Source organism: Acartia tonsa, chromosome 4, assembly GCF_053477335.1.
Source record: "Acartia tonsa isolate MP-2025a chromosome 4, ASM5347733v1, whole genome shotgun sequence".
NCBI classification, from domain to species: Eukaryota; Metazoa; Arthropoda; class Copepoda; order Calanoida; family Acartiidae; genus Acartia; species Acartia tonsa.
Genome location: NC_137263.1, coordinates 18,031,822 through 18,050,158, shown reverse-complemented (window position 1 = coordinate 18,050,158; position 18,337 = coordinate 18,031,822). Strand labels below are relative to the sequence as shown.

At 33.4% G+C, this 18,337-nt stretch overlaps 1 protein-coding gene across 1 annotated transcript in view; it reads left to right on the top strand.

Annotated features, from left to right (window-relative positions):
• Positions 1–2,716: 2,716 nt before the first annotated feature.
• Positions 2,717–18,337, top strand: part of LOC145316324 (uncharacterized) — a 98,594-nt gene continuing 82,973 nt past the window's right edge. The window contains exon 1 of the mRNA XM_080156760.1: positions 2,717–2,910. Within this exon, the coding sequence (XP_080012886.1) occupies positions 2,865–2,910 (46 nt within the window). The 5' untranslated portion in view covers positions 2,717–2,864. The remainder of the gene's footprint in view (positions 2,911–18,337) is intronic.

Genomic DNA, 18,337 nt, shown 5'->3' with positions numbered 1-18,337 from the left:
TGATGGATTTAGTATTATTGGGATCTTACATCACATTATCATGTACTCAATAAAGTGAAACTAGTAGCTGGCTAAAATATCGATCCCCTCCCCTCCTACTTAATGAATGAACTGACCATATAAATGATGTCTAAGTTAGGAACCTAAATTGACAACAATTTTCCCCCTGTCATAAATATCCACGTACATTCTACATCAATTAGCGACTATGACATAAAAAAGTGCTCATCCCATAGCTTTGTCAGTGAGGTCGTGGTTTCGAATCTTCAAATAACCTCAGGTTGGTTAAATACGTTAAAAATTAATCCGTTGATACTATAGCTTGTTGAATAAAAAGAATTATTTGCAAGCTTGCTTTGACATCCTTACCTGTTATTATACTCGATATATTATTAACTAGATGTTGCACCATATTTTCATGTACCCTGAAAAAGTGATGCTCTCCTTTACCTGATGCCCTCCCCTCGTACTGGATGAATGAACTTACCAATAAATGAGGTCCTTATTAGCAATCTAAATTGACGACAAATTTATTCCTGACAATATATCCACGTATATCATATATCCATTGCTATTATTCACCCATTGGAAAAAATAAGAAGAAGGCAACAACACCTGATGGACATCTGGAACACTCTAAAAAATAATTTAATTTTTCAGTAGTAAAAGTACTTTCTGACTTCTGCGAATCATTGAATAATACAAACAAACATATTAGAATGATTGTAGTATAGGTGGTCTTAATAATATTACCTAATTTTGTCTTTTTATTATTACTGTATCATAATTTACTGCTTACATTTTTTACCGCGAATATTCATTTATTATTTTTCTTTTGTAAATCTCCTCATTACATCCTTTACTGCAAGCATACTTTTCTTTATAATATTGCTGTTATGTAAAAAGCAGTGAAGCAAAGATGCAAAAATCCATGAAAAAAGTTTTGTCCAAAATTTTGCCACACTCTACAATTCATCAAAAAAAATCAGAATAAAAACAAACAGCGACGGGTGAATATCAGCATACATCTATTATTTAAAGTAGTAAGGTTTTTTTTGTCGGAAGCTTAAAATCTCAATAACTACAGAACTGGTTGGTTTCTCTATTTTAGGTAAACTTCACATGGTTTAAGCTATTTCAGTAAGAGATCAAAGTCTTGGGATGGTTATAGGCTATTTTTCTAGCCCCTTTCAATACAGAGTCCCTAGAGTCCTTCAGGAATTGGAGAGAAAAAAATCATTCAAATTTTCCACACCCTTTATTTCGAAAATTATTTTTAATAAGAATCATTAAAAATCTTTTAATAAAAAAATTAAGTAGATGGACGAGTCTTTTTCAAATAAAAATATTTGAACATAAAATAAAAAGAAACAAGGATGACAACATCCAAGAAGAAAGAATAAGAATATTAATAACAAAAGAAAAACAGTGAAAAATGCTTGACATGGACATTTTAGGAAGTTATTACAGAGAAGGTACGCTTATAATATTAAATCTAAGCAATTAAAAATCATATTCATTGTAGCTGTTCTCTATGCAAGGTTTAAAATCTATGGGACGAGTCTTACATAAACTTACATGAACAAACGTTATGATCTTTAAATTCAAAATAAAAAAATTTGCCTTTAAGATTAAATTATGATGCATAAGAATTAGTCTTAATAATATTAAGAACGATGAATAGCACATTCATATTATCAAATAACTGTTTTCAAATTTCTTTAATGCATTTTATATTTATAAAGAATTCTCATGCAATATTTTATATTTTTTATTGGCTATGTAATTGATGTTCACTAATCTGGGTAATATTATATTACAAGGATGACAACATCCTTAAATAGCTTGAGAGTTATTTTCTGCTTAAGTTTGGTGTTTATCTCTTATTAAATTTGATTTAAAACATAATTAATTAAAATAAAATTCTCAAAAAAATTAAATGGATTTAATGTTCGAATCTCAGCATAATCTGGGTAATATAAATGTATATAGAATACATATATGTGTATATTTTGACAGGGGAAAAATTGTTTTCAATTTAGGTAGCTAACATGGACATCGCTTATTGGTCAGTTTGTTCATCTAGTAAAATTTGAGGCGATGGTGTAAACACAGTTCACTCGAAGCGACAGTAAGAGAAAAAAATTCCCAGACATAAGGCCAACTGTTTCCAAATGTCCTTATGAACATATAAATTTAGTGGAAAAACGAAAATCTTAAAATGAGGCCTTTAAGAGAAAATTAGATTTGAAAATTTTAAGTTCAATTTTTATTTAAATTTTGACAAGTTTGCTTTTATAAAGTTCTTCATAAACCACTCCTGAAGGGAGTTAATTAATGACCATTTTTATCAGTTGCTTTGCCAAGGTCACGGAAATTTAGCCTTAAATAAATCATATATAGAGAGATTTTATTAAAGACTTCATGAAAGCAAAGTTGTTCAAACTTTTAAGTAAATAATCTTTGCTTTTCTTGTCATTATTATGCAAGTAATGATATATCCATTGTTATAAGTATTTAGTAGAATCATGATATTGATTTTGTAGGGGGAATGCCCTGATTTGATTATATAATAGTTCTTAACTGCCACCATCAATTTTGATGTAAATTTATCATATCTTTCATTTCAGATACCATATTCTTGTAAAAGATAATGTGATTAAATAGAAATTCAAGAAAAAATGAGCCAACACCAAAAATCAAATTGTGAAAAGTTTTGTTCCTCTTTTATAGTTCATCTATTCTAAAAATAAATATTAAAACCAATCAGTGATTTATTTTGGAGAAGTGAAAAGTGCTGAATTTGAGGCACATTTTTTAGGTGTTAAAAAATTTAAGTTGGTGAAAATCCTATTTCAATCAATATGGGCAACGTGGTAAAATTCAGCGTCTTCCTCTTGTTTCTACAAGGTAAAAATAGTTATTTATCGCATCGTATTGTAGAAAGCTTTCCGCGGAATAAAGATGAAAAATTAAAGCATAAAGCCAGTTTTGTTTACCCCGAGGGGCCGAATGCCCAGGCTAACAGAGCTGGTATTAATTTTGTGATTTTTATTTTAATATTCGTGGAAAATGATTTTTCAGTATGGCTGAAAACTGGTTCCAATCTAGCGGATAATGATCATTTTGGAAGTCACAACGGAAAAATTTAAACTTGTTTTTAAGCTTCCCGTGATTCAAGTTTAGTTTAGTAGATTATAAAGTTGAATTAAAAGAATCAGATTTATAAAAAGGAAAAGCTTAAATAAAATGCATTCAAATAACCCAAAAGTAATATTACCTTGATAATATATGGTAAGATTTTAACTTATAAAAGAGCTCATCGTAGTGGAAATGCTATAAAGTTTTTTTCTTCCAAAATGAGCCAAAATTTTTTTCCATTTGCACGCATCATAATTTTGCTAATAATCTTGAAGAATTATACGCCGCCCCGCTTTGAAATCAAGATATTTTAATTTATAATATAAGGAACCAACTAGTAATTAACATTTTTGTTTGTACTTAAGTTAAGATATTTCAGTTCAATATGTTCAATTTCGGGCATTGCCCCTTTGACGTTTCCAAATTTGCTATACCTGTGTATTAAACGTTTTGCTAAAATCAAGAGATTTCGGAGAATAAAAGCGAATTTAAAATTACCAAAGAATATTTTATACAGTCACGTTTAGCAATATCCTATACAAGAAATAAAATTGTTTTTAAAAACTTGTAAAATCCTAAATTTTAAAGAAAACAATAACTATCAACATTTTGGTACTTGAACTTAACATTAAAAGTCTCGTTTTATGCCTAATTTGTTCATATCGTGATATGTAAAACATCTTGACTTCATCAAGGAACATAGTTATGAAGAAGCCACAAAACGGTTTTTCTTAACATACATTAATTTAAACGCTCGGTTACACAGATTTTTGTCAATAAATCATTTCTCTAATTTAATCAAAATACAATTTATGTTCAACGATAGACACAAATAATCTTAGTAATTTAATTTTCACCCCCTTATATTTTTTGCCTGCAAATTTTTTAGGGGGTTTTCTTTTTTTGTGGGGTTGGGGTGTCTTCAGAGTAGAGCCCAATCAGTTCAGCTACTACTGAGATCTTAAGCTTCGGACAGACATACAAATAAACAGACATCGTTCTACTTTGTATTGTAGATATAATCCAAAGGTATAGACCGATGGAAAAGGGAAGATAAATTAATCGGCTTCCCGATTTTTTGAGCAAAGTTAAGTTCTAGATAGCTTTTATATTTATTAAATGTCTATTAAACTAATTCACTCATCTTTATAGAATTTTCTGAGATTTTTTTGTCTCCTGCAGAGAAAAAAAAATTGCTTTGGCCGATGGTATAGATATTAATCCTATGTATTTGAGTTAAGATGTCAAAAAATTACAGAAATTCAACACTTATAAATTAAGCCAATCGATAAATGCTTCAATAAATCTATAAATATAGATGTATAACCAGACAAATACCTTAATCCCTCTGTTGGGAACTTTTTTCGTCTGCTAATAAATTTCTTTCAGCTGATTTGTAGCGACCTAACTGTGTTAATATTCCCGAATCCATTGGTTGAAATTAAAGACCCAGTTGAAAGTTGGCACTGGGTCATCTTGGTGGGGACATACAGTTATTTAACCCCTTTGTTTTACTCTAATACTTCCATTTTATCTCGATTTTAAGTGCCATTTTTTATATAAAGTTGTCACTCTTCCTTCCTTAATTACTATACAGTCTAACATATTAGTTTTGTAAACTTTAATGTTGATATAAATAAAATAAAATGCATTAATTACAAATTATAATTTATTACAAAGTCCTTCAGGAAATACGTGTAAACATACATAAAATTTAATAGTATTATCATTCCAATTCGTAGAATAATGTATTTTTCCTACTTTACAGTTCCAAAAAATATTTTTTTTATATGGAGGACTTGCCAAACATAGCACAATGAACAGACGTACGGACCAGGTAAGTTAAAGGGTGAATTTTAGAGGAGGCTCTTGTTGTTTTAGTTGATCTTTAAAAAAACAGAGCCGTTTACCTCTGATAGAAGCCGAGTAAATCACAATTTTATGTAAGGGCGGGGGTGGGGGACGACCCCAGATGAAAATCAATGGGCGTGGTTTAACCCCTCCCTCCCCTTTTCCACCCTTGACGATGCCTCTAAAAACCAGGGGCGGAGTAGCTAGTAGATAAAAAAGTAAATCCATGTTGAATACTTTTTTTTTTAAAGTGAAACAGAAAAGTTCCAACTCATGCTAGGGAAGGAAATGATTTTAACTTTCGACCCCCGTGAAATCAGAATAGTTAAGCATAATATATATGTACAGTTCAACCAGTTTACGCTTGTTTTAAAAAGCAAAGCGTTTCTACAATTAAAGTCAGTCCATTAGTAACGGATAACTCATAGTAATCTAGGCATGGTAGAAATGTCCTATAGATATCAAACTTTGAATGATGATTCCTTAACAACTAGAAGAAAAAAAACAGAAAGAGTAGCAATTATTATCATAGATGTCAATATGTCCATTTCTTTTATTTTTGGATATTAATTTAAACAAATATCCCGTATAATTTATGCTATTTAACAGTGTATTTAAATAGATATTTCTTTATTTTTTGAGCTTCACTTTTATAATTTCATATTTAACATATTTGTGTATTTTATTTTTTTTGATACTTAGATTATACAATTAAAAGATGCTTTACATGAAATTGTATTTAATCATTTTTCTGTAAATCTAATTTATTACCATTTCAAATAAAGAATAATTTATGATTGGAAGTTTAGAAAAAACAAGAATGACAACATCTATAAAAGTAAAGCTCTAAAATCAGAAGGAAGGACAAATGAACAATAACTCTTGTAGAGTGTCAAAACTTAATAAGCAGAAAATTAATTTGTAAGCCACAACAAAGGATTTGATTATAGAGATGCCTTACTAATAAAATTGTATACATTGTTATCATAGGAATAATTATTTCATAAATCAGATAAATAGGATAATTATATCATTCAAAAAATGCTGTCAAAAAATATTAAAAATCTACTTGTAGCTACAATTTCTAAATTGTACTTTATTGTTATAGGAATAATCATGCAAAGTTTGAATCCGATAGGACAATTCTAACATGTCTAAATAAACGAAAAGAGCTAAGCCGGACTGAATCCTAATCATAGAAAAGCTTCGTTTTTAAAAATAATTTCAATTAAAGACTGTTATTTAACCAATATCACGCTGATGCTACATTAATCTTAAAGTTATTGCCAATAACAATATTGGATATAAAATATACGTGGATATTTTGACAGGGGAACAATTGTCTTTAATTTAGGTTGCTAGTATTGACATCACTTGTTGGTCAGCTCGTTCAACCAGTAGGACGGGATGGGATTGGATAAAGGGGGTGGATGGGGTGATAGTTATTTTAGCCAGCGTCAAGTTTTACTTTAATAGACTATATGATAAACTGGCGTAAGATCCAAGTAATAATAAATCCATTATAACATTTGTTACTAAAGATTTATTTGTATCTTACAGTTTACAACTGTTCAAAATTAATCAATTCAATACAGCATTAAAAAACTATTACTGTTTAGTGTTTATATTAGAATATTTGTATGCCTTTTTGGTGTTCGGTTTTTCCACCAATTCAAAAAAAAGTTCAATGCTTTCTCGTCATTTCCATGGCCTTGTTTAGACTAGAGTTCATAAAGTAAAATATAAAGAAAGGTCTGTTAAAAGGCAAAACAGCCGGCCGTAACAGATTTTCTTTAAATACAGAACTTTGATAGGAAACCGCTTGCAAATTAGGTTTCATAAAAAGGGTTAGAGTGATCAACCAATGCAGAAGTAAGATAAGAAATGTTTCTACTAAAAGTCAAAACTCATATATACATACATATATGTATTTTAAGTTTAATATAAATAATGTAATATAATACAGGGAGAGATGGGATTGAGCTGTTCATTACACTAGTCCCCAATGTATTTTAATAACGTGGCTTATTTGTTGGATTATTAAATTTGGGGACTTTTATTAATTGGTTGATTTAATAAGATGACAACCACTAATTGTAATCTACAGAAGAGGTAATTTTGTGTATCATCAATGGGGATGTACATCAATTTATCGGCCATTGTCATGTCCCTTTAAATCTCTGAATATAATATGTACATTTTTATGATTGTTTATATAATAATGATATCTGTGGGAACTTTGATGATATAATTCTCATAGTCTTTAAACAACAGTAACAGTAAAATTAAATATTAATTATTATTATACACTTAATAATAATATGTTATAATGTAAACTGCAAGATGTTTAACATTTATTTAATTCCTTTAATCTAATTCAGGCATCGGCAGTCGCCAATAGGATGCCGCGGCTGTAAGTTGATGATAGCTAATTATCGCATCGTATTATAGACAGGTTTCCTCGGATATCAAAATTTAAAATTTATCTTATGATTTTTATCATTAATATTTTTGGAAAAAATTTCTATAATACGATGCTATATTTGCAAAGAACTGGTTCTAATCCAGCGGATATTAATTTGTTTCGGAGCCATATTGAAAATACTTCTTTCTATCGGCTGCGTAATGTCAAAAAATTGTGCGAGTGCGGTTGACTTTGCTGCTAAAGCCAGGCAGCTGCAGTTGTAGCTGTGGATTGTTAAAAAAGAATTCGGATGGCCGCATTGGGCTTTCTTAAAAAGTGGGTGTTACCGCGGTTGGTGAGCCCTGACTTAATATAATTTATTTATAAATTTGGTTTTATTTTGGTATGAAATAAATAAATTAGATTGTAAAGTTTTTTAGTACCTAGTACTTTTTATTTGAAGAATTGAAAACTAGTTTCTTCACCCTTAGGTGAAGTGGGGGATGTCAGGAAAATAGCTTAATCTCTTCCTCAGATCATTAAAAAGGCTCCCTGATAATTACAATCTATTCGGACTAGCAATTTTTTAGATCAGTTTGAGACAAAAAAAAACATTACAACTTTCATATCATAGGATGGCTTATAACTTTGCTCCTACAGATGTATAATTCATAATTGTCCTTGTTACGTTTTGTTTTCCTTGTCTTAACCAAAGCAATTACGTTATTTCTATCATAGTTTTTTGCCTCAAGTTTTTACTCTAATTTGTCATTATCTCCGCAACCTATTTAAAACCTTCTAAAAGTTACTAGCAGGTACACCTGTGCACTTTTGGTGTTGTGGTGTGGTCGCCAGATAAACCATAATGAACAGTTTTAAAACAATAGAACAATTCTTACAAACTTGTATTAACCACCAGAGTTATCCGTTACGGATCAACGATAGATAGAACCTGAATATATACAATTTAAAATGTTTGGTTTGTTGGTCCTTCAAGCGATACACATCTTCTAATGTAGAGCTGCTGTATAAGCTTCCTACCCCTTTTTTGAGTATCGCTACCACCCCTTCTCCTCCCCCCCGTTCATCTACAACAGTGGAGGAGAGCCTACGCTACACACACACACACACACTACACATACACACACTCTAGTGTTGGAGCCCTGCCATTGGTTGGGAGTTATTCTGTGGAGAGCTGTGATTGGTCCTGCCCTACAACTGGTGCCATCTCATTGGTCAACTTTATTCCTCGCCCTCACGTCATTGGTTCAGGTTACCCCTTAATTGTAATCCCTCTCTACTACGCTTAGTCTTACCTATACCACGCATCTGTGAACATCTATCTGTGCTTTAATAATTATTTTTTGTCGGCACTTTTTGCCGTCATTATGTCCAAAGCCAGCAAAGGCAACAAGCTTAGAGCTGCCATAGCGGATGAGGAGGCCGACGGTTCGGCAGATGGCGGCGTTAATCTTAGCCCGGACACTTGGGCCAGGATGTCTAAGCTCATTGATACTTCTGTGGCCTCGAAAATAAAGGAGTACACGGAACAAACAACGAAGAGTTTCAACAGTGTGAACCTGAAGTTGGTAGATATAGGTAAGCGTATAGAGGGGTTACAGGGGCAATACCAAACTGAAATTGACTCGATTAGGGCTCGACTCGAAGACCCTGATGTCTCGCCTGACGAGGCTACGGGCCTCAAAATTAAAGGCCTAGGGGCGCAAATTGATCTGCTATTGAAATTACGGACGGAGGATAGAGAGTGTGACCGTTTTATTAATTATCATCATTTATGTCAGGCGGTCAAGAGGGAACAGAGGCAGCGATGCTGGTCCCTACGGATCTACGGATTCCAGTCGCCGTGGCGAGCCACCACCCCTGACGTCAAGGATGTTTATGAAGAGGTCATCGAACCGGTCCTACGGTCAATGATACAGTCAGGTGATTCTGTTGCGTTCAACACAAGTTTTTACTCTAATATTGAGTTCAGCCATCCTCTTGGCCCTAGCCGCAGAGGCGCAGTCCCCCCGATGATCTTTAGGTTTTTTTCGCGCAGGGTTTTATTCCTGTTTATGTTAAATAAACGGGAGCACTTGATTAGCCTAGAGAAGCGTGCGGCGGACCGCAGCCAGTGGTCATCAGCGGCGGCGGCGGTCAAATACGATCCCAAGATGAAGCTTAGGGTGTCACATGACCTAGCGGATATGAACCGCCAAGTAATGTCTTTCCTACACACAGCCAAGCTTGCTCACAAATGCAAGACCACGAGTGCAGGGGTCTCTTTCATGCCCCTTGGCCACAAGGGCAAATGGATCAAGATCCACAACCCCTTTTCCCCCACAGTTCTAGGCATGGTTGAGCCTCTGCCGGAATTAAATTCCCTTCTCAGCGCCAAGTCCATCGTGTTGGAGGCCTTCAAGGCCAACGTCCCTAATAAGGCGTTGTTTGACGGCCTTGATTTTAACCTGTCAGATATTATTAAGGTTGCTGACCAGCATGCCAAGCAGCAGCGCCCAGAGGAGGATGGAGGAGTAGACCCTGGGGTCACAGTCAGACAGGAAGGAGGGGCAGAGGGTCTCCCACCAACCGGTGGTGCGGCACCTGGAGCCGACGCATTTCCAGCTTTACCCTCCCCCCACACCCCCAGAGATGACGTGCCCAAAGAGGATCAGACAGCGCCCACAGCGATAGCGGCCAGTACGCGAGCTGCCGCAGCAGCAGCTGCAGCATCGACGGTGTCAACCTCTAGTCCTACCTCTACAGCTCCAACTAAATGAAAGGACAGTATAAGTTTTATTAATCTTCCATACAAAACATATAGAACTTGTCCTTTATAAACATTAATCACTTAGTGATATGGATTTTTATTCAAGTTAATCTTAAAACAAAGTTTAGTAGCAGTAAGTCTTATCCCTCATTTCCAACTTATTGATAACTATTACTAACATCTCTACTAACAACTAATGTCAATATTAATTTGAAGCCTAGTAAATTCAGTCCTTTTTAAACATCTTAATTAGGATTATTATTATTATGTGTGTACATAGAACTTAAATATTTATAGTTAATATATCTAACAAGGCTAATAATTTAACAATAATATAAGAATAGTCTAAGCCTTGTAAGCCATTAGTCAACTTTATAAGTTCAGTAGGTACCTTGATACCTCATTGATTTTTGGGTATGATGCTAACATTACATTGTATTATCATGTATTCATATAATTGTGTTTCAGTATGTACGCAGCACACGGGATGCTCTAGAAGTCGAAGTTGGAGGGAGAACCTTATCTGTCGTGCAATGCTTTCTGGATGTGAACCTTTAGCAGTATGGTTTCTCAGGTAGATGGTAGCGTAAATCAACTTAATGACAATCCGAATTTTAATATTACGTCGCATATTTATGGGGACATTTTTTCGGACTTTTCAGAGGAGCTCAATATAGACTCCTATTATATTACAGAGCAGAATGCAATAGAAAAAATTAAATCACTCAATAGACCGGTCTTTTCAATATTTAACTTAAATTGCAGATCCATTAATTCGTGTTTTACAGAGCTTAGTTCCAGTATAGACTGTTATAAAAATTCGGGCGTGGAGCCCACAGTAATTAATTTGCAGGAATCTTGGCTCAATGATAACAGTAATCTAAATTTAATTCAACTTAATGGGTATGACTTGTACTCGAAACCTAGGCCCCAGGGGAGGGGGGGGGGGCATTTGTACTTATGTGCAATCTAGGTTCAAAGTTGAAGAGATTTTTCCTAACTTTTTTGAGCAATCAGTCTTTGAGTGTTTGATTTTAAAGATAAGTTATAGCAATTTTAAGGGAATTGTAGTCAATATTTATAGGACCCCCAGTGAAGAAACCATTCAACCCTTTCTTGAAAAACTCCTTGAACTTTTTGATAGCTTAGACAATTATGCCAATTATCCTATTTTCCTCACGGGCGATATGAATCTAAACCTTTTCCAAGCAGTTTTACCGGGTAGTTCGGCAGCTCAATTTCTTGATAACTTAATTATTTATGGGTTTATTAATATAACCCTTAGATCTACCCGTATACACAACTTTAGTCATAGTTTATTGGATTTAATTTGTTGCAAAAACTTTATACAAAATGTAGCCCTGTCAATGATTGTACCCACGGACTATTCGGATCATTTTTTAACTGTTGGTGTTTTTTATGAAGAAAACTTCAAACAGACAAAAAAACCTCAAAATTTCACAAAGCGCCTGTTATCAGATGAGAATTATGATAACCTTTGCAATGCGCTAAATGATACCGATTGGTCTGTGGTTACTACTCTAAATAATGTTGACTTAGCCTATGAAACGTTCCTAAAGATATTCATTGACCTTTATAACACTCACTGTCCCAAAGTTTCTATCCGAAACAACAGGCGTTGCATACCCCAAGAGCCCTATATCAATAATTATATTTTAAAATGCAAAGCCTTCAAGAACACACTTTATAGGATAAAATGCAATGACCCCTCTGAGTTTAATACTGCACGGTACAATGCGTACCGCAATGAGTACTTTAGGAGCGTCCGTAGGGCTAAGAAAAATTATTTTCAGAATCAAATCAAGTCTGCGGGTAAGGATGGGAAAAAAGTATGGTCTGTACTTAGGGAGGTTCTGGGGGTGAAAAAGCACACAAAAACAATGGATTATCTTGAGGTCGGTGATCGTAAGATCACCGATAAACAAGAAATCGCTAATCATTTCAACAATTTTTTTAGTAATTTGGGTGCTAATTTAGCCCCAGACATCCCTATCTCAAACAAAAACTTTAGGGAGTTTCTCCCTCCACGAATTGAAGATACCATCTTTGTTCCCCCCCTTACACTGCAGAAAACATTTGAATTAATAACTAGTATTAAGCCAAAGGAAAGCCAGGACTTTTTTGATGTATCCATGAAATTGTTATGTAGGACAGCGGGGCCGATTACGGCTCCGTTGCAATACATCTATAATCTGAGCATAAGCACAGGTGTTTTTCCCGATCTCATGAAGATTTCCAAAGTTGTCTTAGTATATAAGAGTGGCCCTATTTCTGTTGTTGAAGCCTATCGTGGCGTCAGCATGATAGCGTCATTCAGCAAACCTCTGGAAAGGTATTTATACACTTCCATTTATGACTTCTTGGATGAGCGTAATTTTTTCAATGTACGTCAATTTGGCTTTTGTCGCGGCTATAATACTAGTCATAATGTTCTGAACTTAATGAATCTTGTTGCAAAGGCTTTCATTGATGGACAGGTATGCAGTATACTGCTCCTGGACATCAAGAATGCCTTTGATCTTGTTGACAGGGACATATTGTTGGCTAAATTATATCATTATGAGATTAGAGGTGTCATCTATGATTGGTTTGTTAGTTACTTTTCTTCTCGTAGGCAGAAAGTTTTCTTTGGGGGGGAGTACTCCTCCACCCTGGAGGAGATACTTATCGGCATACTCCAAGGCAGCTGTCTGGGCGTATTAATGTTTTTAATATTCATTAATGACCTAGACAGCAGCTGCAGAGAAGCCATTTTTAACCTATTCTGCGATGACACCCTAATCTTCTTAAAATCTGATAATTTCACAAATTTAATCCAAACAATAAATAGAGTCCTACCTCAAGCAAATGACTGGTATGCTGCCAATAAATTAATTATAAACTCCTTAAAAACAAAAATCATCCTTTTTAAAACTCCTAGACAAGTTATTCCTGCAAATGAAATTAACCTTCTTAATGAATTTCCTGTTTATATTGATTCTAACAACTATGGGGAAAGGGATCCTGGCAAAATTGTCAAGCTTGATAAAGTTGACTGCAACCATGAAAATGAAAAGAATAGATGGGCTAAGCACTTAGGTATTAGGTTAGATTCAAAGTTGAAGTTTACTTATCACTGGGGGGACCTTCACAGCAGGCTGCAGCGCGCAATCTTTAGCCTCCGTGTCATGAAGAATGTGCTCGACATGCAGCATCTTAAGATGCTGTATTTCGCGTACGTACATAGCATTATCGAGTATTCAATAATAATTTTTACAGGTGTAACTGACGGACAGGCAAGTATTATACACAAACTACAAAAAAAGTGTGCTAGAATAATCACAAACAGCTCCAGCACTGCACACAGTGCTCCTTTGTTCAAACAATTGCGTATTTTACCATTCAAAGAGCTGAGAGATTATAATATCATGCTTTTTATGCATAAATATATCAACGGCCAACAGCCTGAGATTTTTGATAATACTTGGCAATACAGACGTCAGTTACACTCCTATAACACACGTCATAGAAATGACTTACATGTGGACAGTACAACAAGAAATTTTATATTCAATTTACCTTTAATTCAATTTCCAATAGTTTATAACTCTTTACCAGAAAACTTGAAAACAATCCAAGATTTTAAACTTTTCAAAAAAAGAGTCTTTGACTACCTACTAAATAGAATTGTGTAAAATGTTAACCACAAATATGTTATTTTAACTTATTTTAATCTAACTTTCATTTTTCACTTTCTTAGCTGCATTTGAATTTAAATTTAAATTTTTTATGACGTGTGACAGATTAATATTAATCCAATCAATTTATTGACTATTTTTTTAGTCATTCTTAATTTATTTAACTCGAAGCTAAGTTTGTCCGGGGGCTGGGATTGCGGGTTGCGGCTGCGGATGGAAGAATATTCTTAATATTCTTAGTTTTATAAACTACATTCCTGGTTGTAATTTATCTTTCCTTCAACTTAAGCTGTTTACTAATCCTTTTTGTTTTAGGGGGTTGTTGTTGAGCAGGGACTGCGGCTTAATGCTGTGGGGTTAGTTGGAGAAAGATGTGGTGAGTGACTCCAGCCGCGACGGTAGCAGCGTTCTATGCCATTTTTCGAACAAAATGTGTTATTTTTCTCGCTTGAAGATTTTTTGTCCTTGTTCTGTCAAAATTGAATTTTGACGCAGTTTTTTGTTGCAACAGACCACACGTTTTAGAATATTTAATTCTGAATATTCTCTGTTGCATTCATGAATATTGGAACTCATCCAATTTTCAAATCTTGTTAATTTTATTCGTTTATTCTTCATGACGCATGAATCACGACGCATAATTGTTCGGACCTTGGCAGGTGGGGCGCGGCAACCCGAGCGGGGGGGGTCATGGGCACATTTTTCTTCAATCTTTTCTACGCTTGAATATTCATTGAATATTCGTTGAATATTCATTTATTAGGATTGGACCAAAATTTAAAACTTAATCAAAGCCAAAAAAACTTTCAAATTAATTTATTTTTCATTCTTTATTTTAATTTTAACCTTTCCTTTGTCCTTATCCCTTTCAAAATTTTTTTTCTCCATAGCGTGGTTACTAGCGTGGTTACTGCAAGTAGAATTCTTTAGGTACCTATTCTTAAGTTTTTTTAAGACTTCTTGACTTTTTAATTTTAATTTCATTTTTTGTTTACTTCTTTATAAATAGGTACCTAGTCCTACTAAATATAGACGTATGGGATAAATTATGGATTGTTATTACGAGTTGCGCTTCTATCTATTTGATAACCTTGTTCCTTGGTCCTAGGACCAAAGAATTGTATTAACTTTACTATTTAGGAATCACATTTGGAGGCATTGCGCGGCGGTGGGGGACAACCAAAGACGGAGGCGGACAGACTTCTGGGGGTGTAGCAAGCACATTGAAGCATAATTGCGGAACTTTATTATTATTGAACTATAACAGCAATGTTCAAATTCACTAGTCCGACTATGCCGGCCAGCAATAGCGCTCGAACGTCATCAAGGGCGTGCTCCAGCCTTAGGGCTACGTACTGCACCTGGCTAGTCAGACATGGGCATTATCCGCTATCATTATTAAATTGTTTAGTCATTATTATCGCTAATAATATGTCATAATGATTGGATGGGAAATAAATATAAACCATCATATAATTATAGTAAATGTGATAATATGCAATTAAATCATATCTAATATTATCATGTATTTTATCATGTATAATCTATCATTTTTATTTCCCGGTGGAGGATAATTGTCCAAGATCGGGGTTTGTTGGATCTATGGTTAATAAATTGAATTTGAATTTGAATTTGAATTTGAACTTCGATTTTTTGGATGTTCACATCCCTCCTTTTTAAAAGCGTCAGAGATAGATAGCTTTTATTCGTTAATTTAGGCATGTTAGAATTGTCCTATCGATTTCAAACTTTGCATGATGATTCCTTTAGAAGTAAGGTACGAGTTAGAAAGCGTAGCAGCTCTATAATCATTACCAGAATGTCCGTACGTCCATTTTAAACATGTTGATTTTTCTACTTTTTTAACAACAAATTTTTATGTGATCTAAATATCCGTTTGATCTTATTTTTGGTATATTGGTTCCTGGAACAACAAAGAACACTATTATAAGCAAAGCAACTCTATAATCAAGTCCTAAGAATGTAATTATGTCCATAAACATTATCCTTATCAAGCAGATTTTCAACAAATTTACTTACAATTTTGCTTCGACTATTATACTTTTATATTCTGATTATTTAGTTCAGACACTATACAAGTGTTAATGTCCGTTTGTCCTACCGTTTCAGTGCTTCGCTTTTATGGATGTTGTCATCCTTGTTTATAAGAATAGAAACCTATGTCTGTAAAAGTAAAAAATATAAATATGAGCAAAACATCAGCGGAGCATAACATGACTTCTAAACAGGAAACTAGGGGGGACTAGCTGTTCCTCATTTGTTAGCATATACAAAATTTGTATGTCAGTCTGTCTGTCTTTCTTTGTGTGTGAATCTGTTACTTTGATTTAAATAGATTTTCAGCTTTTTTTCGTATAAACAAGTAAAAGATATCCTATTAATATTATATAATTAGCTTAGTAAGCTTTATTTTCTGTAGGGAAGGATCGCTTAACTGATATGGTTCTTCTTTAGAGTGAAGCTTCTAATGTGAAGGTCCTTGGGAGGTTTGTAACTATTTTGGGGGAGGGTAACACCACCCTCTCAAGATAAATTACCCCTAGAAAAAAGAACCTCCCTACTTTATTTTACTTTTTCTTTTTAAAACTAATACTTAAATTGGGGGGCTTTGACATCGGAGAACAACTCAGGATAGGCTATTTCTATAATATTGCTAGACAAACGAACTTTCTAAAAGAAAAACGTAGTTTTTATGCTTATTTTAGTTTAGAATTTAGGTTAAGGAGGAAGTCCAAGCTTCTAGTTTTAAAATGACAATCAAAGAGAAAAACATAATTATGCAATTGTCAATCAATTTTCTTTTAAATCTGGTGAAAATTTTGGAATGATGCTAATTGCTTGTCAGGACCTGAGTAAACCTAACTTTAGTATTATGCTTGAAGGGTTGTATAAAACATAATGGTATTTATTATAAATAATAAGCTTTAACAATTATTTTGATTGTAATAAAACCGTAAATCCAACGGATAAAAGAACTGCAAACAATAAAATTTGCAATGAATTAAAAATTCTTCTGGTTTATTGCGGAAATAAAACAATTATTTTACAGCCGTTAACACTTAGTTTTTAAAAGCAAATCTTTTCTATAATTATGGCCCGTCCGTCCTTAACAGTTAGCTCTTTTCTTTGATTTAGATATTTAGAATTGTCCTATCGATTTCAAACTTTGCATAGTGATTCTTATAACATTTAGGAAAACTTTAGGAAGCAGAGAGTCGATACATCCATTTAAAACCACTGTTTTTTTTCTTTTTTGACATCAACTGTTGTATGATATAATTTTCATATTTACCTGATTTTTATAATAATGTTTCCTGGGACAACAAGGTAAAATATTATAAGCGAATCAATCCTAAGTTATGTCTTTATACAGTTTCCTATGTTTAAGTAACTTTGCAAAAAAATTATGTATAATTTTGTTTCAACTTACAAATTAATTTTCTTCTTAATAAGTTCTGACACTCTAAAAGAGTTTATGTTCGTTTGTCCTTCCTTCTGATTTTTGAGCTTCGCTTTTTTTGATGTTATCATACTTGTTTATTTTATAATGGAAAAACAAGGACAGTAACAACCATTATTAATTTGTAATCTTAAGGAATAGGATAATGGACGATACATTACTGATCATATCCCAAAGATTTTAAACAAAATTACCAGAGCTGGATCTTCAAATCATTTTAGTGGTGAGCCAACTTTCCACCAATGAGAGCACAGCATTTTTTAAAATGCCGCGCTGTGATTGGCTGAAATTTGGCGCACCCCGATCTGGCTCACCACTAAAATGATTTAAAGATCCAGCTTAGGTAAAATTATTGATTGTGAATTTTTGACCAACAAATTAAGGTTCGATAAAAGTACCGTCCTAAAGTTTTTAATGTACAGTCTCATGCCCCATCCCTCCATGACTACTGTATTAGAGCTCTTTGTCAAAACTATAGAGAAAGACATACAAACACTACCTAAATGTAGAAAAGTTCACATAAAAATTATGCATGGTGTAATAAACTTAAATAATCTTCTTATTTCACTTAATTTTAATTATTTATATTACTTGATTTGATTCAGCGAAGCTACTCTATATGTATATTGGTCTAGTCCACATATATTAACTTCTTTTATCATTGAGCTACTTAATATGGATTAAATTGTTCTTGTCTTCCGATATATTTTAAATTTTTTTTTTCATTATACTGTGGTAAACCAGGTAGTCTAAATGGTTTTTTGTATATTAAATAAATCTGCCCTATTCTACCAACTGAATAAGCTTGATGTTAGTATGGGTACACAGCAAGATCTTGTAAACAGCTAAACTTATTATTCTATTTTTACTAAAAAGTCTAATATTAGTAGTTATCATAATTTAGGCTATTTGTTAACCAATATGGCCTAATGAAAAAATCCCCACCTTCCCAGAAAAAAACAACAAAAATTCTTTGTAATTTAAAAAAAAAG